The following is a 19847-nucleotide window of genomic DNA, read 5'->3' as shown; positions in this document are numbered from 1 at the left end:
CCTGCCACGGAGATCGCCTCTCGGGCTCAGAACACGCGGTGCTGGACAGCGCTGCCCACCGGAGCTGCCAGGCACTATTGCAGGAACTCAGAGGGATTGCGACTAGCAGCCGGCCCCTTCTGCAGCCGTGGAGTACTACGCAATGTACCTTCCTCGATTTCTCGGCGCACTCAGGCGCTGTTCCATTCTTCTCATCCTTCCAGCAGTCTTTGGCCGCTCAGGGAGCGCGCCGATCGGTGCCTAGCCCACCGCCTGGGCTGTTGGTTGCCCCTTGGCTTGTTAGCACCCCTCGCCCGCATCAGAAATGGAGCGTATGGAGGTGGAAAAGCTGTTTCAGCAGCGCCCTATCGCTGCTGTGCGCGAGGTAAGACTCATCGTTGCGTTTGTAGCACCGGGACCTGCTGTCGAACCTCGATCCTCCACCTTCCACACGAGAGCTGTGGAGCTGTGCCCATACGCTGTGCAGCCAGCATACAGTGCGGCGGTGAACGGCCGCCGCCCTGCACTCGTCGCTCGCCGCCGCCACACGTATTTGCGAGCCTGATTCACCGGGAACTTGTGTATCCTTCGCAGTTTGAGCTGACGATGCAGGCGTCTTTGGCCGAGAAAAAGAAGCAGCTGCGCGAAACCGTTGGCGAGAGCTACCGGTACGTGAGGAGGAGAGAGAAGCGCAGCGCTCCACCTCGTTCTGCTTCTTCTGCCCCAGCTGCTGCACCTCGCCTGCGTCCCGGAGGCCCCAAGCCACCGTGCATGCCGCGCTGGCATCAACCCACTGCAGGGACCTCATCTCCAGCGCCGACACCATCATCGACATCTCCCGCTCCTGCCACCGCCTGGTGGACCTGACGGGGGCGCTGCAGCGGGGCCTGGGCGAGCTGGCGAGCGGCATCGCAGCGGGTGGCGCTGCCGCACCCCCGACCACCTCCTCCTACGATCGCCTCTACTCCCTGGGCAGCCGCATCAAGTACCTCCTGGACACCCCGGAAACGATCTACGGCTGCCTAGATGGCGGCGAGTTCCTGGCGGCCTCGCGCCGCTACGTGCGCGCCGCCGAGGTGCACCGCCTGCTCACCGCGGGGCAGGCCAAGCAGGTGGCGCAGCGCTTCCCGCTGCTGCAGCACCAGTGGCCGCTGGTCAAGAAGTTCCGGTCGCAGGTGTACACTGCGGCGGGGGCGTGGCTGGGGTCGCACGGCGAGCTGACAGCCACGCAGGCGGCCTCCACGCTGGCGGCGCAGGCGCTGCTCAAGCCAGCGGATGGCGCCGAGGTGCGACCGGCAGTCTCTCAGACGGCCCTGTGGAGGCCACGCGGCATGTTGGCCGTCCCTGCAGATCATCTCTGTTGATGGCTGCAGACCCTGCCGTCATGCTCCTTGTTGCGCTGTTGCAGGTGCTCAAGGCCTTCCTCACCGCACGCCAGGCCTACATCATGCAGTGCCTCTCCGCAGCCACCAGCGCGGGCGCCGACACCGACCTGGACAGCCTAGCGTTCATCCTTGCTGACGTGGCTACAATGGTGAGCCCAGCAGGCCTGCCAGCGCTTGCCCTGCCGCGAGTAGCAGCAACCAGTGCGCATTCGATGGCAGGCGGTGCCTGCACGTGTGCACAGTCCCCTGACCACACTGCTGGCGGCGCATGGCGTGCAGGTGTGCGCCACCCTGGCCCAGTGCGGCGAGCTGTTCCTGCAGCTTCCAGGCGTTACTGCCACACCCCTGCTGGCACAAGCGCTGTCTAAGGGTGACAGCAGCAGCGCCGACCTCCTGTTTGACACTGGCAAGGAGGCAGATGCCTGGAAGGTGCGAAATACAGATACATCGGTCAAGTTGGCAGTCCCGCTGCAGTGCAGCCAGTGCAAATTAGCATGATGTTGAGCTCTTATCTTGCTCTGCAACTGCATCTGAGACGCAGGCTCACGTGGAGGCAACCAGGAATCGGCTGGCGGAGCTGAGCGCCGCGGGGCTGGCGCTGGAGTGCAGCGGGTGGCTGGACCAGCTGTCGCTGCAGCTGCGCCAGCTGGGCGGCCGGCTGTTGGGGCCATGTTCGAGTGGGCAGGGGCTGCTACAGGTGGAGGCGGCAGTGAAGGCTGCCCTGGAGGAATGGCAATACCAGCTGCAAGCCAGCAGGTGTGGTGTGGTGGGGGGCTGCGCCTCTCCTTGTTGCCAGGCAGACAGGCGGGTTATGGCGTGCTTGCTGTCATTAGATGCCTGCTGGCACTGCAGCCCAGCCTGCCTACCGCCTGGGCCTGTGTTCCATGTGCCGCAGGCCGGATGCCGCAGCGGCAGCAGATGCTGGGGGCGATGTGGCGGCCATGTCCTGGGGTGACATCTGCCAGTGGGTGCTGGGCCGTCCGTCGCCTCTGTGGCCGCTGATGTTTGAGCAGCCGCTGCTGGAGCGTGCCAAGCAGCTGGTGTCCCGCGACTTCTCTGCGGTGGTGGACGAGGTGGCAGATCTGCTGGGCACCGCTCTGCAGGCAAGCGACGTGTTTTTCCGTGCCGCGCCCAGGCCAAGGGTCTTTCAACAGTTTACGTGTCTCATGCTGCCGTCTCATTGCTTCCCCTCCAATGGGTGTTTGCCCGCAGGAGGCAGCCAATCTGCCCCCCTCAGCTCCCGGCACCTTCCAGGCAGCCAGTTGGTTTGAGGCTGTAGAGCTGCAGCCGGCCACGCCTGATGGTGCCAGCAACGGGTCTGTTGGGGCCAGCAAGCGCCGGCGGCTGGCTGGGCAGCCCAAGCAGGGCTCAGCTCAGGCGGGCGCCGCGCAGGACCTGCTTTTGCAACGGTGGCTGGGACAAGCAGGCCACGTTGTGCAACGGTTTGACCAGCAGCTCAGCAAGGCACTGGTGGCCGCACTGGACGCATGTGGCAGCCTGGCTCAGCCCGTCGCTGGTGGGACGGTGCCCGACGTGCGGCGGCCATCCGGGCCCACTGAGGCAGCGGCCAGCAGGGCGCTGGTGCTGGAGCCATTTGTACAAGACAGGTGTGCCATGGGCAGGACTCAATACCTTGGGTTGCAGTTTGCCTGCATCGCCTGTTTGCAATTTGCTGCTATAGCCGGCCCGGTGGCCTTAAAAATCCCAACACTTCGTGGCAGCGCAGGTGTGCAGAGGCGGCGGAAGGCATCGCTGCGTCTCTGGACGCCCGCCTGCTGGCGCTGCCCCACCCAGAGGCAGCGGGATGCGGGGATGCACGCTACTCGCCCATCGCCACCCAAGCCCTCCTGCTGGGCCGCGTGGCGCTTGGGTTGGCTAGCCGCAGCAGCATGCTGCCCGTGGTGCTGGGGCCACCAGATCAGTGGCGTGCATCAGTGATCGGCGGCGCCGATGCTGAGGCGGCCGGCAGGCGGCCGCTGCTGGGGCCTCGGCTGCCTGCCGGAGCCCCGGCAGCCCCAGCTCCCAGCGCACGCTACGAGCGCCTCCAGCAGCGGCTGCACAGCGTCGGGCTGCAGGGCTACGGCAAGTGGGCAAGCTGGGCATCAGTGGGCCTTGCATCGGCCCTGGTGGCAGGCCTGTCGGCAGACCACACCTTGGCTGCCGACGTGCCGCTGCGGTCGTGGGACGAAACCGTCATTGGCGGTGCCGGCAAGGATGAGCTGGCACTGGAGGCCGAGCCGGCCGGCTCCGGCCTGGAAATGCGCTTCCAGCTGCCCGCTGCCCCCTCGCCTGCCGCCGTGCTGCTGGCTCTTGCCGCCTGCCAGGAGGTCGACCGCGCAGGTAGCCGACTCCCTTCGCCGCCTGCCCAATGTGGCTTGATTGCTGGCAATCTGCAGCATCTCGACTTGGGTGAATGGGAGGTTGCTGGAGTGGTGCTTCTCCTGATGCACACCCGTTGTTTAACTTGTTTTGCTCCTGCTGCTTTGCAGGCGGGCATCTGCTGGAGGAGGAGCCTCTGCAGCTGTTCAAGTGGCGCCTGTGCGGCAGTTTGCTAGCTGCGCTGAGCGCTGCACTGGGGGAGGCAGAGGCCAACGGCGACGGCGGCGGCTTGGGCACTGTAGAGACGGCTGCGGTTGGCAGCGGCCACAGCGCGGTGCTGGCCGGCAAGGTGTCGGAGAAGGGCGTGCTGCAGCTGCTGTTTGATGTGCGCTTCCTGCTGGATCTGCTCAGCGGCGGGCGCCCCATCAGCACAAGGTGATGGCCCCCTGCATAGGATTGCCTGGCTATGTGCTTTCCTGACCCTTGCAAACAAGCATTGAGCAATTTTGGAATGCAACTCCCAGCGCCATACCTGGCATACCTGCCATGTGCTCACCAACTTGCAACCCCCTGTCCCCTCGCTATCATCCCTGCTCTCTGCAGCGCCTCAGATGCCGCTGGCAGCGCCGCTGCTGTGGCTGGGCGGCGGCGGGAGGCCATGCAGCTGGAGGCGCAGCTCAGCGGCCGGCTGGACCCCATTGATTGGGCCACCTACGAGCCCTACCTGTATGCCAACAAGGATCGGGCAGCAATCCGGCGCCAGGTCGGTCCTGATGTTGGGTCGGGGCTCTTGTTTTGGTCACGTTCCGCGAGCAAGGCAGCTTGCTTCATGCCAGGGCATTCATTGCCCACCCAATTGCTCATAGCTTGCCCCACGACGCTCCGTGCTGCGCTGTATGCAGGTGCTCTTCGGCGTGCTGCTGCGCGGCAACCAACGCACGGCACAGCAGGCTGGATCAGGGGCAGCGGAGGGTGGCAGCAGCATGTCTGCGGACAGCAACACGCTGCGTATGGCAGCGGTGGGGCCTCGCTTCTCCTACCTGCCCGTCACCACTCCGGCGGCGCTGCTGCGGCAGACCTCCATGCACCAGCTGCAGAATGCGGGCAGCTCCTCGCGGCTGGCCTCTGGCTTGCCTGTGCTGGCTGGCGCCACTGACGTGGCTGCCACACCTGCTGCGCCTGCGGGGGAGTCCGCTGCAGCCTACAGCTTTGCTATGTTGCTCAGCAACAAGCCGCGGCATGCGGGAGAGGAGGACGAGGGGCCCATTGCCAGCTCAGCCAGCTCAGCAGCCATGGGCACAGGCGTGTCAGCTGCCGCCAACAAGCTGGTGGGCCTGCTGGGCGACTCCGGCCTGCTCTCCTCCTTTGCCCGCGGTTTCAACAATTAGTGTGGAACAATGACTGGCGTGTGCCATGTGGGTCGCAGTGTGGCAGCAAAAAAATACATGGAAAAACAGAGAGACTCAATGGAGAGATGTTCAAGTCGGCAGGCGCCCGTTGCTGCGCCAGCCTTGGCCCGAAAACTTGGCAGCCACCAGCTGCGGCAGGGTGTGTCTGGAGAGTCCCGTGGGCGGCTACCTTGTGAAAGCCGTAAACAGCCAGTTCAGTATGCAGGAGCCAATCGCCAGCAGCATGGTCTGCACTTGCAGGGGTGAGGCAAACACCGGAGGGTGAGGAAGTGGATACGGGACCGGGGTCGGAGGCCTTCTCTCGGTAAAAAACTAACTAAAAAAATGTACTCTCGTTCTCAATAAGGCCCAGGGCGGCGGCTGGTGGGGTGGGGTGAGCGGACGTGCCTGCCCCTCGTAGAAGGCGGCGGGCATCACGCGGCCCATCGAGGCGGCGATGGCGTCGGGCAGCGTGTAGAAGAGCAGGCAGCCGCTGAAGGTGGCCATGAAGGCCAGCAGGAAGCCGCGCATGATGTTCTTGCCGCCTGCGGAATGGCAGCACGCAAGGGGGCGAGGGCAAACCCGCTCGCCCATCAGGCCTCGCCCAACCCAATCTCAGAGTGCGTGGTGCTGCACTGCCGGCAGCCCAGGGCGCACCCTGCTTCTTCTCATCAGGCGGGCTGTCCGGGCCTCCCTTGGGCACCGGGTACAGGCGGTTCTGCTTGATGATGTTGCCCACGGCGCCGGCAATGGCGGCTGCAGGCAGCGACGTGCAGGCGGGGGCGCTCAGCAGCACTATCCAGCACACACCAGCCAGCTTGGCCGCTCACGCACTCCGCGCTGCGTAGAGCAGCAATTGGCAGCAGCCCCCCACCCGGCAGCAGACCACTCACACCAGATGACGGGCTGCGTGCCGGCGGTGAGCGGCGACAGCAGCGCCCAGGCCAGCATCAGCGCCTGTGCCAGCGCGCTGTACAGCAGGATGTCGTAGGCGGCCATCCACAGCCGGGGGCGCCAGGGGAAGTACTTGGCGCGGTCGGCGTAGAGCACATCCTTCTCCACAGACACGTTTCCCTGCCGCGACAGAGGCAGGAGCGGAGCAAGCGCAGCGGTTGGGTGGTGGTTTGAAGGGGAAGAGGCTGCGTTCCTGCTGTGCATGGCGCTGCCACGGACCGCCCACCTTGAGCCGCGACGTGAGCTGGGCCATCATGATGGCCGAGTGCGCCGCTTCGATCTGCTGCAGCGCCGCCTCATCCCGCCCCTTGACTTCGCTCACCCTCTTCTTGTAAGCCCGCTGGATGGCATTGTAATCGGCATTCGAGGGGATGCCCAACACCTGCAACGCAGGGCGAGCAGCCGAGTTGGGAGACGGGGGCGGGCAGCGGCGGGCGCCACCAGTGTGGCAGCAGCATCGGGCCCTGGCACATTGCTGCCGAGTGCCCCCACCAGCACGTTGGGCTGCAATCTGAAGCGGTCCCTGCTCCATTCACCTCATACGGGTCCTGCCCAGCTCCAGCCATGGCTGCTCGCACTGCCACACCCCGTTGCGGCTTGGGCATCCTCTGCGGGCCTCGTGGCCGCAACTGCAGCGGCACCGCCGCAGCAGGCATCCTTAGCACGCGTGTCGAGACTTGCATGTCGCGCAAGCTTGCTCTCGTGCTGCTGTTTCGTTGCAATTTCGAGTGCTTAACAACCCAGCAGAATGCACTCTTGATGAGCCTGCGATGCATGCTATGTTATCCATTGCCGCCACCGCCGCCAGCCGCCGCATCGTGAATTCAGGCGTGTGAATTCATGTACATGAACTCTCCGTTACATGTACATTACAACCTGGCATTCTATTCCTTCGTATTGACATCTGCATGCTGCTCCACACTCTGCTGCGGACCGTCACCCCCGTTGCCAGCCATCTGCTGCATCGCCGCCTGCAGTGCAGCCACCACTTCGTCATCCGAGTCCACATCCTCAGCCGGTTCGGCCCCCGCTCGCGTAGCACCCTGCTCTGCCTGTACCGACTGCTGCTGCTGCTGCGGTGCCTGCGGGTCCAGTGGGAAGACTGCTGCGTCGCTGTCCTCGGGTGGAAACAGCCGCCAGTAGCATTTCCTGGCAGCCTCAACTGCCGATGCAAAGGTGGCGGTGCTATCGGGGCCAGGGCACAGAGTGACGTTGGCCGGACACCTGCTGCCGATGTCAGCGCTGGTGCTGCTGCCTCCCAGCGCCAAGTGCTTGCTGGTCTGGGAGTAGAAACCCGCCCAGAGCACAGAAGGCTTGCTGGCTTCACTGCTTGAGCCAGCCGATCCTGCGTGTGCAGTCAGCGCCTCTACATCGACGCTTCGCTCAACTGCTGCTGTGCCATCAGCAGCCGTGCTGGAGTCCTTGCTGCTGCAACTGCTAGAGGAGGTCAGAGGCTGCAGCTTGGTTACATCGGCCAGGGCTGCCAGCGCGGGCAGCAGCATGTGTGCTGCTGGCTGCGGCTGGCAACTGCCACCAATGCTACCAACGTTGCTGCTGCTGCTGATGATGCCGCCGGTGACAGTGCTGCTGTTTCGGCTGGCTTGCGTCCACAAATACAGCAGGTGTGTCCCAGGGGGACACACAGCGGTGCTGCTGCTGAGTGCCAGCGCTCGCACCACTGCCTGATGACTGCGCCCTGCTACCTGCCCCATGGGTGGCAGCAGCGCCACCAGGGTCTGCTGCTCCCTGGACACCAGCGGGCCATCAAGCACGGCACAGCAGCGGTGCGTGATCTCCACAGAAGTTGCCGGCTGAAAGGCAGCCAACCATTCCTGGTGAGCCGCTTCGCCCGCCGCCAGAAGTGTGCAACAGATGGTCTGCGGCGTCAGTGGCAGAAGAGTGGACTAGGTCGGGGAGCCGTTGAGCAACATGTGCCGCCTGGTACACAAGAACAAGCCTTACGATCCATGTGGTGATGACACACCTGCCCATTCGACAGCTTGACGCCAGAGCAGCTGACGGTATGTTCATCAAACACCAAGGTCTCGATGCCGCACCTCAACACTTGCACTGCCCCTGCCACTGCTGCAACACGGCAAACAGCTTGAGGCAACTCGCCACACCCGTACAATGGAGTCAAGAATGGGCCTGCAAGCAGCGAACAAACAAGCGCTTAAGAATGGCAAATGATGCATGAGGTTGCAAGTAAGGAAGTGCGGCATGTTGTTAATGCTGCACGTGCCTGTGTCTGGTCCATATCTGCCGACAGAATGCACATACACGCGCAGCCGCTCCAGAGCTTCTGCTGCCGTCAGCTGAAGTAGCTGTGGTGTGAGCGCCATGCTTGCGCCCTGATCCCCACACGGTATGTGATCGAACAGCAGCACGCCATGCAGCACCGACTGCTGCAGCTGCAGATCTAGACCTTGCTGCTCCAGAAGGTCCTGAATGGGCTGTTGCCCGAATGCATCCTGCAGGCAGTCAGGTGCTCTGGTCAGAGTAAATGAACAGCGGCAAGGCCTGGACGAATGTTGTTGTCAATGGTAACGTTGAATTCTTCAGAGTGTGCACCCCCCGGAACTTCTTGCCCACCATTCTCACTTTCAGAGGCCCCTGCCCGTCCAGTGCCTCGGCCGCAGCCTTCAGAAAGCGCATGACGCTGCGCTTCTGCAGGAACGCAAGGGGTGGCCCGTACCAAACCATCAGCCAGAGCCAGCCAACCATGCCACCGCTGCCGACATTGCATAACTTGTGTGGGTTACTGCTGCGCGCAAACCAGATCTCAGGCAACAATAATCACCTGCAGGGGTGTCAGCTGGCGGTCCTTGAACACCTCTGATCTGCTGCTGGGCACACTGCGAAGGCCTGTGTGGCTGCCGCTGCTGTCAAGCTGCAACAGGTAACTGCAGCAAAAGGGCGAGAATGGAAATGGCCATGCGCGTTTCCTCCCTGCCTATCTTGCCACCCTCATGGCAACATACGATGTCATGTTTTCAACAAGCAACCAAAACCCACCGCACCTGCCCTGTACCAGCTTGAACTCCAGGTAGTTGTGTGCCCCGCTGCCCAGCAGCAGCTGGATCAGGGTGCCCGCGCCATAGGCCACCTGCAACTCGAGACACAAAACAAAACAACCATAACGACCACACCACGTTGAAGCAAGCGCTGCGCAAGACGATCCACCCCACCTTGGGCGCGAGGTCAATGTTGAATTGGTTGTCAGGGCCCGGCTCTGTCCCAGGCTGCTGCCACACTTCAGCCCCAGAGATGCCGGCTGTCGGCTGGTGCTTGTGGTGCTGCATGTGGCTTGCGCTCGAAGCGTCATTGTTGCCTGCCTGCTCTGGCTGCTGCGGCTGCTCATCTGGCAGCAGGAGTACCTTCAGCTCGCTGAGGCGCATGCTGGCCCAGCTGCCGCCATAATGTGCCGACGGGTCCAGCTGCAGGACGCTCTTCCCCGCCTTTGCTGCAGCTCTGCAAGGGGCAGCAGTATGCAACATCGACTGATCACCCCACAGCATGGATTGCAATCCAAACCAAGGGGAGCAGGGGGTGCTGAGGGTGGGTGCCCGCCTCGGAAGCGACGCCGCTACAATGGCGCCGGCACAGTCGGGGTCCCATAGGGGCGCTCGTGCCACCGCTTAGGGGTTGTGCTGCCGCATCAAGGATTGCAGCGTGGAGTTGGACTCCGAACGGCCCCAAAGACATGTGGTTGCGACTCACGCCGCCACGATCGACTCGGTGAGGCCCGTGCCAAGCACCACCACATCGAACTGGGACGGCTCAATTGCCTCCATCCCCTCCGCTTCAGCCCTTCTCTACCGCTGCCAGAGTTCGAGTCGAGAGGTTACTCATTCTCGTCTCGTACACAGTGCATCAGAATATGGCTGATTGATAGAAGAAGAAGACCGTTTCACGGGTGAGTTTCATTGCCATTCGTAGTACAGGTACTGCAGGTCAGCGCCGCCGTGACCGCTTGTTACAGTATTGTCATGTGTCGGGCAGTTCTGCAATGGCTTCCACACCCGGGTGCAGCGGCAGTTTCATGCGCTGAAACTCGGCGCTATACACCTTGGCCGCCTTTCGCCGCCGGGCATCAAACCGCTGCCCGTCAAAGCCCTTCACCGCCGCAAGAAAGTCAAACAAGTCAAAGGTGTCGGGGTCGAGCCGGCCCGCCGAAGTCTCCATGGTGGCCGGGTCAAACATGTCGACGGTGGGCAGGGCCATGGCCTCCGCCAGCTCCCTGATGCGGAAGTCGCGGGCGATGACGATGCCGGGCACCTCAGCCGCCACGCCCGCCATGGTGCCGTGGATGCGGAAGCCCCAGACGAGGTCGCAGCAGGACTTGAGGCCGGCAATCCACGACTCCACGTCGTAGAAGTAGCGTATCCGGCTGGGGCGCAGGTACAGGCCAAAATGCGAGTGCATGGCGTCCAAGGTGTCCTCGTCGCGCGAGGTCTGCAGCACCACCACGCTGTTGGGGTAGGCCTCCAGCACGCGCCGCGCCAGCAGGCTGACCAGGCCCAGCGGGTAGGGTTGGTCGCCAGGGATGGCAGGCAGCGTCACAGCCAGGCGCAGGTTGGGGTCTCGCCGCCGGAGGACCGCGTCCCACTTCCGCTGCAGCACCGCCCCCAGCCGCGGGTTGTGGTTGATGAAAACGCTGGGGCAGCCCAGCGGTAGTGGCGGCGGCAGGCCGTTGCCCTCGATGATCGCTGCCGTGAACTTGCCGCGCGTGGTGATGATGCCGCCAGATGCCTCAACCTGCTTCAGGAAGGCCACCTGCTGTGGGTGCAGCTGGACGGCGCTAGCAGCAGCGGCGCTCATGTCGGCTCCCTCTTCTAACAAGGGTGCGTCATCAAACCGCACTTGGCTGCCGATGCCGATAACCGCAATTGGAGCCTTCACGGCGCGAGACACCTTCAGCACAAAGCTGGTGTAGCCCCTGACCATGTCATAGTTGCTGATGTTCATCAGCAGGTTGGCTTGGGGCAGCAGGAATGCGTCAATGTGCTCCGTGTAGGGAGGCACAAGTGCAACGGGCTCTGTTGTGTTGGGATCCAGAAGGCATCGGGCACCATATGCCCACACCAGGTTGCCCGAGTTGTCGGTGGCAATCGGCTTGGCCTCGCTTAGAGTCAGGCCGATGGTGGATGGTTTTGCGTCGAAAACATGCCCGATCCAGCCGACCTTGACCTTTGGGCTGCCTTCGTCAAAGGCGCGTGTGTCTGCAGAGGCTGGCCGCTCACCCATCAGCACCCATGCCACCACCATGGTGCACAGGGCCAGCGCTGTGGCGGCCAGCCGCAGCTGGCGGGCAAAGCTGCCGGATGCACGGCTGCCTGCCACGGCTGCGACCATGTAGGAGGCAAAATGTGCGCCCTTCAAACCCGTCTGTTCTGCAGAACAACCGCAGTTGCAGAGCGTGTGACAAGTATGACCACTAGGCAATCGTCTTAAACCTGAACGGTAGTGCAGCACAGCCATCACCTGGCCCTCCGGCGTCAACTCGCCAGGAACTGGCTTAAGAGGCAGGAACTGGAAGCAGAGTGCTGGATGGGACCACAGCCACCTGCATTGATGCAACAGGATCAAATCAGTCATGTGCACACCCAGCTCCAACTACGAGGAAAAACACAAGACAGCGTCAGCGGGTGGTGGCGGGAGCGGGTGGCGGCGTGGCTTCACGGGCACTGGGCATGTCCATGTTTTTTGTCCGCAGCCCTCCAGCGCTGGCTTTCCTTTACCGCACAACGCACCCTCTGACTCAAGCGCGGGTGCTGGTCGGGAGTTTTGCATTCAAAAACTCCACAACATGGTCATAACGGTCAGGCTGACGCCGTGTTGGCGGCAATGGGGCACCCGGCCGCAGGCAGGCTAGCCGGCGAGCCAAGCGAGCAGCGGCAGGTCTGTACCGCGGCCTGTACCGCCGCCTGGCGGGGGCGCGCCTTTACTCACTCAAACAAACGGATATGCAGCTTCGTTCTATGTTGATACAATTGGAACGTGTGTACTTAATGAATTGATAGCACGATCAATTGGGAAAGAAATGCCTGAGATATGTTTGGGAACTGAAAAGTAGCTGGGGAAGAGGTTTGGGGCTACTGCCGGAGCTCATCTGCCTCACGGGACAGCTGGTGGCAGTTGATGGCTGGCGAGGAGGGAAAATGACGACAGCTCAGGACGCTCCTCACCCTCCTATTTGCACACCGAAATAAAAAGGTGTTCCAGCTGGGATGATCTTCCTGCTGAGGTTGATTACCCTGCATGAGATTCAACATGAAAAAAAAATTGTGTTCATGCCGAATCACACATGGATACCCTGAACTTGAACACATGGATACCCTGGACGGAACACATGGATACCCTGGACTTGCTTCCAGGACCCATTCCAGGCAAGGCAGCCAAACACCCGCAGACCCAGCTTGCTGAGGCTGCACAACCGACTGGGCAGGGAACGCACTTGACAGCGACGCGGTGGCGCTCGTTACGAAGGGGCGCGGCGGCTACAGACACGCAGTACATGCCAGGATTGGCTTTTTGGTAGGCAACACATCTCATCTGCGACAACAGGTGGGTGACAACGGGGATACGTTGGCTTGCAACCACGGCCAGGCGCAGTGCAGGTAAAGGCGCGTGGCAACCTGTGCCTGTAGAGGCAACAGGTGTGCGAAGGTGCGCAGGGCACCTTGGCAGTTCTGGTGGCTGGGTCAGAAAAGTAGGAGTGCAGGTAGTAGGTGCGCTGCACTCCCGGGCGCCAGGCAAGGTGAGCCCCAAACTTGACGTAAAAAACCTGCAAACCATTGGCAATCATGAGCAGATGAAGCGAAATTGGTGGATAATTGCCACCCAATCCATTTGACAAGAGCGGCAGAATGATTATCAACTGGGGTGTTGGTGCCCTAGCTTGCCTGGTGCCTGCTGGCGCTTGCATACTGCAGCGGCCAAGGCTGCGGAGGGCTTCTGGGGTTGGCAGCGATGAACTGTCTCAACGTGCCTGGGAAACGTACCATTACCCAAAACGAAGAGGCTGCAGCAGCAACATGACGGCGGGCCACTCACTCATCAAACATGCCTTGCAGTGTAGCAGCCAGGCCAACTCAGCGCAGTCTTGCCCCTGCTATAACAAAAGGCAGCCACACCAGCGGCCCCGCCTGGAAAACGCACGTGCAGCCATCTCGTTTTTGGAGAGCCAGTTCGATGCGCTGCCGGACTTGAAGTTGAAGACGTCGCCGCCGACTCCGTCTGAGAAGTGGAACTGAAAGCGTGAGTTCCTGAAGCTGCCAGCCAGCTGTGTCCCCGGCCGCCGGTAACCACCATTCCAGCAGTCGGAGCGGAAGGCAAAGTTGCTAACCGGCGTCCGCGTGTGCGTGAACACAGCGGCAAACTTTGTAATCTTCATGAACTGCCCTGGGTCGATAGCCTGCAAATGCATCATGGGACAATTCACTATCAGTGCAGATGCACCAAATGCAAGCTTGTGCATGGTGTGGCAAGCTGGCAAACATGAAACCAGCTCGCATTTTTAGTGGCACAGGGCACCAACCTGCACGATCACTTGGGTGTCTCTGAGCTTGGGCGCAGCACCAATGAACATCACACCAGAGCTAATCTTTTTGGGGGCCAGGAAGCCTCCTGCAGCACTCAAGCGCGGATGGAATTATTCCCCAGATTTCAGTGGTGGAAGCGCTGGGACTCAGCTATCAACTGCTATGCTGCTATGCTGACCTGTGAGAAGAAAATTGATCCGGATCGTGATGCCAGCGAACACGCAGTTCCTAGTGGGGGCGCTGAAGACGATGCTTTGCTGGTTACTCTGCACAATAGCATGCCAGAAAGAACACATGTTCTAGGTGGCTGCCACATAGGTGGCCAGGGGGGCACATGCCCCACCTCACGCAGGCAACCCATGCGTGCTTGCCTGCATGATGGACACTTGGCTCAATGTCACAGCATAAATGGGACGGCTTGCCAAGCCCACGAACGAAATGCCCACGTTGTTATTGGCCACAGCTCCTGCCTGCAAGTTGAGGTTCCGCACACCACCCTGCAAGGTGTAGAAGACAAGGGAGTGCAGCATGAACAGGCCAGCAGGTGCAGCAGCGGTTGCCCTCTTGTGGCTGGCCACACAGCACCAGCGGTTGGGTTCAGTTGGTACAGACAGCAGAACTTGCATCGACTCACCAGTATGATAACTCCAGCCTTGGAAAAGCTTCGGATGCTGGTCAGCACGATTGGACGCGTGTAAACACCAGCTGAAAACACCAGTCCTTTCCCTGCGCCAACCCACACTAACGTGAGCTGTGCCGCTCAGTTCAGCAAGAAGTGCCCCATTCTCTGTACCACCGACAGAGCAGAGGGTGAGACCATCTCACACAGCTGACGATTTCTGGGAAGCCACAATGCCCGCATTGGCTGTGCTGAAGATGCCAGCATCCGGAGTCAGGGTTACGGAATTCTTGAGGAACAAGGGCGTGTCTGGCAGCACCAGGCACCCCTGGGGGCAGTCCCTGACCGCCAGCTGGAGAACCGGTTGGTCGGCAGCGCCAATTGGGGCCCCATCACAGAGAGGATGTTGCGTTGGGAGCATGGCGAGACCTGTACCTTGCCGCCCAAAAACTGACCAGAGATGAAAGCACACCTGACAGCCTGGCATCACTCCACCAGGCCGGGTACACCTCCGACACCTTTCTCCCCATCATCACTTTGCCTGCAGAACGCACGCGGCACGGCCGGAATTGCATCCTACTGAAAAATGCAAGGCCTCTTCTTTATTCATGGGGGGGCCAAGACAGATGGGGGCCAACGACAGCGGTGGATACATTGCTGTTGATACCTCAGCCACACCATGCACAGCTGCCTGTACCTCGACCGGTAAACATAGGGTCGTTCCAGATTGGTGCTCGCTTTGGCTGCTGCACCAGAGAGAGTCGCACTCCAGGGTCCAGCTGGAACCTCGTGTTTGCGCCTGCCACACACACATACACGTGTTTGATTATGACTGGAAGTTGCGTAAGCCGGGCACAGGGGCAGCCAGATAGACATCAGCAGCAGATAGGCAGTGGATGCGCACCCATGATCACTGGCTTGCTCAGCACAAGGCTCCTCCTGATGCGGTACACGCCCGTGGGGAAGTAGAGGAAACGGGTGGTCCGCGCCTTGTTGGCCTTGCGCAATGCCACCGCATCATTTGTCACGCCATTACCGCGCGCGCCAAACCGCATCACGCTGCTGCCCCGCAAACAGCCGACGCGCAGGGCGGGGGGCTTGACGACCAGACCAGTTGGGGGGAACCTTTTATCGAAGGGGGCCGGCATTCGAGTGGCACGGTGGACGATGTTGAGGAGCGTATTCAACTTCTTAGGCTTGGGTTTTGGCTTGGGCTTTGGTTTAGGCTTGGGCGTTTTCTTCTTTGTCTTCATCGCTGAAACCAATGCCTCATCTCTGGCTGCATCTGTTGCTGATGCACCTGTCGCTGCTGCAGTTAGCACCTCATCTTGACCACGAAAGTTGGTGACGTTACTGGCTTCCATGTCCAATGTACGGGTGCTGCAGCAGGAATGGACACCAAATGTCGTGAGTATTTTGAATCCGTTCAGGATGTCGGATTGGCAAAGACGGCGCATGCCAGGATGGCAAAGAGATTTCCAAGAAGAATGTAGCAGACTGGTCCACCAGATGCTGCCAACATCTCCACCTGAGCTCCGTAGGAGAGTTCTTTGACTGCTCGGGCAGGCTGAAGTTGTGGTCAACAGCAAAAGCGTTTTCGGCCGCAGCAGCAGCGCTCAGGTGCGATGCCACTTGGAAGAGCACCAGCTGCAGAAGACATGAGCAGGCGGTGCATGTGAGGCAAGGACTGGCAGGCAGGCATAGACATGAAGACCGGCACCCTCAGATATGACTTGCCTGAGCTGCCTCTGTGCTCTTGCTGGGAGTCTCGCTCGGATACCCTGTCACAGCTGTCACCACACTGTCTTCGCCTCCAGACGCCTCGTCGGGGAGTGGCTCCCATGTCGGCCAGCCCTCCGGTGGCTCTACTAGCCAATCGAGCTGATCCACAGGGATGTCTGGCTCTGCATCAAACTCATCTGTGCCCCCCCACTGCCCAGGCTGCAGCAGGATGCGGGCGGAGTGCTGCCTGCCCACCCGACCAGCTCCTGCTGCCGGCTCCTCCCAGCTGCTATGCGTGGCTGCCCTGCATAGCGCCGCTGCGAACGTGCAAGCCAGTGCAAGCCTGCAGATGCGACTGCTGCAGGACATCACGCGTGCACGTTGGAAGCCACAGCCTGCATCGAATGGGAGAGTAAGTGAGCGGAAGTGGGCAGGTGTGATGGCGAGACGAGCGGTCGCCGCCCAGGCCGCCGGCGCCCGACAGCACCCGTCCTGGAGCAGCGACAGCGGCAGCAGGAGCTGCGGCGGGAGCGGCGCCTCTAAGCCCAGAGATGTGCAGTCGGCATCCATCCACTACAAGGAAGCAGGCTCTCGAGCTGACTCTCACCTGCTGGGCCGGACGCGCATCAACAGATGGCCTGCCTTGGCCAAGTCATGCTGGCCCAACCAACCCAGCAGTGCTGCTCCGCGGGAAGTTCACCACTAGTGATGCGGTGGGCTGCCCCCAGCCACACGGGTGCAGAACACCCGCAGATCGCGCCCACCAGTGTCCGCCTGCCAAGCCGTGCGTTGTTCGGCCCGTTTTCTGTCTCTGCTCGGCGACCCTTGATCTGGGTACGCAACAGTTTGGACTTTCCAAAAGCCAGTGCTTGTGCCAACCAACATGTGACGGCGCCACCTGGCAGCGACTGCCGACTCACGCAGTGTTTCTGAAAGCTGGCGAAATCGCCAAATGCTGGCGAAATCGGGCCAAAAAACGGCTCTGGCTGGCGATTGGCCGAAGGCCATCGCCAGCCAGGGCTGGCTAAATGAGGGCAGGCGGCGGGGCGACATCGCCAGCGCGTCGCCAGCCCCCATGACTGACATCGCCAATATTTTGAGGAGAAATGGCCAATTTTCCTCAGGAACTTCACTCCATAGTGTTAAACAAGCGCCAGCTTGCTGGGGGCTTCGCCCCCAGTCCCCCAAAAGGGAGGCAAGTGCCGACAAAGCAACAGCGGCGCCGCATGTGGCCGCTGCGCTGTGCCAGGCGCAAGGGTGGCTCCCCCGCATTTCGCCAATCCTCAATGTGCCATCGCCAGCTGATTGGCGAAATTTGGACGCGACAGCAGTCCTCATCGCCCGCCCATCGCCAAAGCTGCCACGAGGGCCAGAAACACTGGACTCACGAGTCGTGGTCCACGACAGGTGATCCCACACTGTGGCGGATGTGGGGCATGGGTGCCCACTGTCGCCACTGCCACTGGGTCTGGCGCGCTGTGCCTCCGTCCTGCGCCGCGGAGCGGTGCACCGCTCCGCGGCGGAGGCGGGGTGGCTGTTGAGCTGGCTGGACGGGCAGTGTGCACGGCGACGCTCAGCCTGGGCAGAGCTGCGGCGGGGTCGACGGCGTGCCGTCACGGCCAGCGCAGCCACTGCATCCTGGCGCTGACGCTGGCGCTGCGCGTTCACTGGCCATGCGTGCACAGAAACACCACCATCCCTGCATGATGGGCGCCCGCGTTTCCTTTCATTCCCTGTCGCCTTTCTGCGCTTGGTGGGCTGTTAAGGCCTTGGTGGGCATTACTTATGGCCAATAGTGGATTCGGAGGCCCTCGTGCCGCAAAGAGTGGAACAGGTTCAGCGCATCATTGTAGCTGATCCCATCGCCGTAGCCAATGAACCAGGGCATGTCCCTGCAGGCGTGGCAGGCCAGTACCACGTTAGCAAAGGTACCATGGCCTTAGGTGGTTGAATGCAGTGCTTGCAACGCCCGGCGCCCAGCCCTCACTGATGGATGTAGTGCATCTCGAACAGGATCTCCCCGATGCGGGAGCGCAGGTCTGCGTCGGCCTGCACAGCCCTCATGAACGGTATCTCCACCGACTGGGTGTCCACATCCAGCTTGATGACCTGCAGCAGTGGAACACTCGGCACACCTCGAAGGGCAGAGGCAGGCGCCGGGCAGCTCAGCCTGGGTGTCCCGCTGACTGTCACCTGCACTTGCTCGGCAGCCAAAGCTCAACGCACCAGAAAGTCGCCAGCCTGCACGTTTTGCTTGATGTACTGGATGGGGTGGGCAGGGCTTGTAGTGTCTCCCTCCAGCCCAGTGTTGTACAGCTGTGGACGGGGCAACAGCGCGTGTCAGGGGCATGAGTGGCACCGCATGCCATGGTGTGCCCCTTCATCACCCTCCTGCAGCTACAACCACCGAGCCCGCCAAAGCCGACCAGGTCCTGCCCTGCCGGGTGTGCCGAGCGCTCACATGCAGGCGGAACTTGACGTCTGGCGGCACCCCTTGCCAGTAGGTGGACTGGTTGACCGGCCGCGGCTCCCAGGCCCAGACCTCATCAAAGTGCACGCCCATCTGCTCGTAGTGTGCCAGCAGGTAGCTCAAGCTCGACCGGAGCTCCTGGCCCTCGTACCCTTGGCCCGCGCCAAAGTCCATCAGCAGCTTGCGCCCTGCAGCCGGCGGATACTGCGTCAGGGCATCCATTTGGACGGCCAATGGGGCCAGCATCCCCACTGCATGGCGTCCCAGCGACAGCATTAACAAGCAAGCTGTCCCATCCAGAGCAGCCAAGGCCACCATTGTTGGCAGCCAAGCCAATGCCTCCTCACCAGGGTATGTCTTCTGAAACTGCTCTGGTGTGAGGCCGGAGAACAGGAGATAATCCTTGGACTCAATATCAACGGTGCTGTTGGGTATGCAGTGCGGAGCGAGCGGGTGCCTGCATGGAGTGTGAGCGGCGGGCAGTTGCTTCGCCGGGCAGCCAGCGACTGCACCAGGGCTGCAGGCAGTCATGAGCCCAGATGCCGGTGGGCGGCCCAAGGGCACCCACCGCATGTGCCCCACCAGGGGCTCTATTGGGGTCAGGTACGTGCTGCCTGTGCACGGGTCTTTCCACTTGAAATGTGAGAAGACCGTGCTGGGATTTATACCCGCGTCTGTACCCGCTGCTGCAGCTGCTGCCTGTATGCCACGTTTGCCGCTGCTGTTGGCACCGCCGTCGCCGCCCCTGGTGCTGCCGAAGGACCTACCGCTGATGCTCGCTGCCAAGCTGATAGCGCCGTCCACCCATGCCTGCACCCTCTCTGGATGCAAGGCTACGGCTTCGCACAGCGTGTTTTTTTCCACAAACTTGGGCGTCGCCAGCTTGTACCTGCGGCACATAGGTAATACAACCGCCCTCAACCGACGGAGGCCCCCAGGGGCCTGCCACCTTGCCACAGCCTGGTTGATGCAGGGCATCGGTCAACGGCACCGTCCGTTGAGCTGGACTGGCTAGTAGGGCTGCAGCACGCCCTAATAGGGCTGCAGGCGGCACGCAGGGGGGCCCCTCCGGCCCGGGCGGCACGACGCTGCGCACCACTCCCGCTCCCACTCCGAAGGCTGGTAGGCAATCAGGCGTGGCCTGCACTGCGACCATGCTGCCGCCACGGAGTTGCCGGATCTAGATGGGGAGAGGAGGACGACGGAGAGCGCCAAGCCCGCCGCAAGAAGCCCCAGCGCTGCACGCACGGCAGGTTTGAGGGTCCTCATCTCTGCAAGCTGCTGCTTCATGGCCTCATGGTGCAGCGACAATGGAGACGGCCCGGATGAAGGGCAGGGAAACTGCAGCTGGGGTACAGCAGGGATGTACTGCGGCCGGGCATTGGCATTTGCGCGGCCTTAGCATAGCTACGCCGAGGCCTATCGCTCTGGCCTATTCGCAGTTTCAAAGTGGGAGCTGCCTGGTCT

General features: G+C 61.8%; 7 protein-coding genes across 7 annotated transcripts; 1 reads left to right on the top strand and 6 right to left on the bottom strand.

Moving 5' to 3' along the window:
- Positions 1-304: 304 nt before the first annotated feature.
- CHLNCDRAFT_139073 (hypothetical protein) lies at positions 305-5071 on the top strand (the record flags this gene model as incomplete). Its single annotated transcript, XM_005844343.1, has 12 exons — positions 305-364; positions 574-647; positions 779-1265; positions 1388-1513; positions 1644-1793; positions 1906-2120; positions 2260-2437; positions 2577-2971; positions 3091-3704; positions 3854-4118; positions 4287-4446; positions 4586-5071. The coding sequence occupies 12 exons, from the start codon at positions 305-307 to the stop codon at positions 5069-5071; spliced, it is 3210 nt and encodes a 1069-aa protein (XP_005844405.1).
- A 186-nt stretch (positions 5072-5257) lies between these two features.
- CHLNCDRAFT_139072 (hypothetical protein) lies at positions 5258-6591 on the bottom strand (the record flags this gene model as incomplete). Its single annotated transcript, XM_005844262.1, has 6 exons — positions 5258-5325; positions 5476-5616; positions 5729-5827; positions 5965-6145; positions 6252-6407; positions 6562-6591. 6 exons carry the CDS (start codon positions 6589-6591, stop codon positions 5258-5260), a joined length of 675 nt encoding a protein of 224 aa, XP_005844324.1.
- A 318-nt stretch (positions 6592-6909) lies between these two features.
- On the bottom strand, positions 6910-7527 carry CHLNCDRAFT_139071 (expressed protein; the record flags this gene model as incomplete). The annotated part of the gene is made up of 1 exon (XM_005844261.1): positions 6910-7527. One exon carries the CDS (start codon positions 7525-7527, stop codon positions 6910-6912), a length of 618 nt encoding a protein of 205 aa, XP_005844323.1.
- A 634-nt stretch (positions 7528-8161) lies between these two features.
- CHLNCDRAFT_139070 (hypothetical protein) lies at positions 8162-9819 on the bottom strand (the record flags this gene model as incomplete). Its single annotated transcript, XM_005844260.1, has 7 exons — positions 8162-8173; positions 8425-8496; positions 8627-8692; positions 8826-8928; positions 9046-9131; positions 9214-9496; positions 9746-9819. 7 exons carry the CDS (start codon positions 9817-9819, stop codon positions 8162-8164), a joined length of 696 nt encoding a protein of 231 aa, XP_005844322.1.
- Positions 9820-10012: 193 nt separating this feature from the next.
- Positions 10013-11380, bottom strand: CHLNCDRAFT_139069 (hypothetical protein; the record flags this gene model as incomplete). The annotated part of the gene is made up of 1 exon (XM_005844259.1): positions 10013-11380. The coding sequence occupies one exon, from the start codon at positions 11378-11380 to the stop codon at positions 10013-10015; it is 1368 nt and encodes a 455-aa protein (XP_005844321.1).
- A 1697-nt stretch (positions 11381-13077) lies between these two features.
- CHLNCDRAFT_139068 (hypothetical protein) lies at positions 13078-15243 on the bottom strand (the record flags this gene model as incomplete). The annotated part of the gene is made up of 4 exons (XM_005844258.1): positions 13078-13094; positions 13187-13442; positions 13566-13654; positions 15093-15243. The coding sequence occupies 4 exons, from the start codon at positions 15241-15243 to the stop codon at positions 13078-13080; spliced, it is 513 nt and encodes a 170-aa protein (XP_005844320.1).
- Positions 15244-17693: 2450 nt separating this feature from the next.
- On the bottom strand, positions 17694-18698 carry CHLNCDRAFT_54534 (hypothetical protein; the record flags this gene model as incomplete). The annotated part of the gene is made up of 4 exons (XM_005844257.1): positions 17694-17802; positions 17898-18019; positions 18137-18226; positions 18372-18698. The coding sequence occupies 4 exons, from the start codon at positions 18696-18698 to the stop codon at positions 17694-17696; spliced, it is 648 nt and encodes a 215-aa protein (XP_005844319.1).
- Positions 18699-19847: the final 1149 nt, after the last annotated feature.

Source organism: Chlorella variabilis, assembly GCF_000147415.1.
Source record: "Chlorella variabilis unplaced genomic scaffold CHLNCscaffold_23, whole genome shotgun sequence".
NCBI lineage: Eukaryota > Viridiplantae > Chlorophyta > Trebouxiophyceae > Chlorellales > Chlorellaceae > Chlorella > Chlorella variabilis.
Note: the sequence above shows the minus strand (reverse complement) of the source record. Positions and strands in the feature narration are given on the sequence as shown.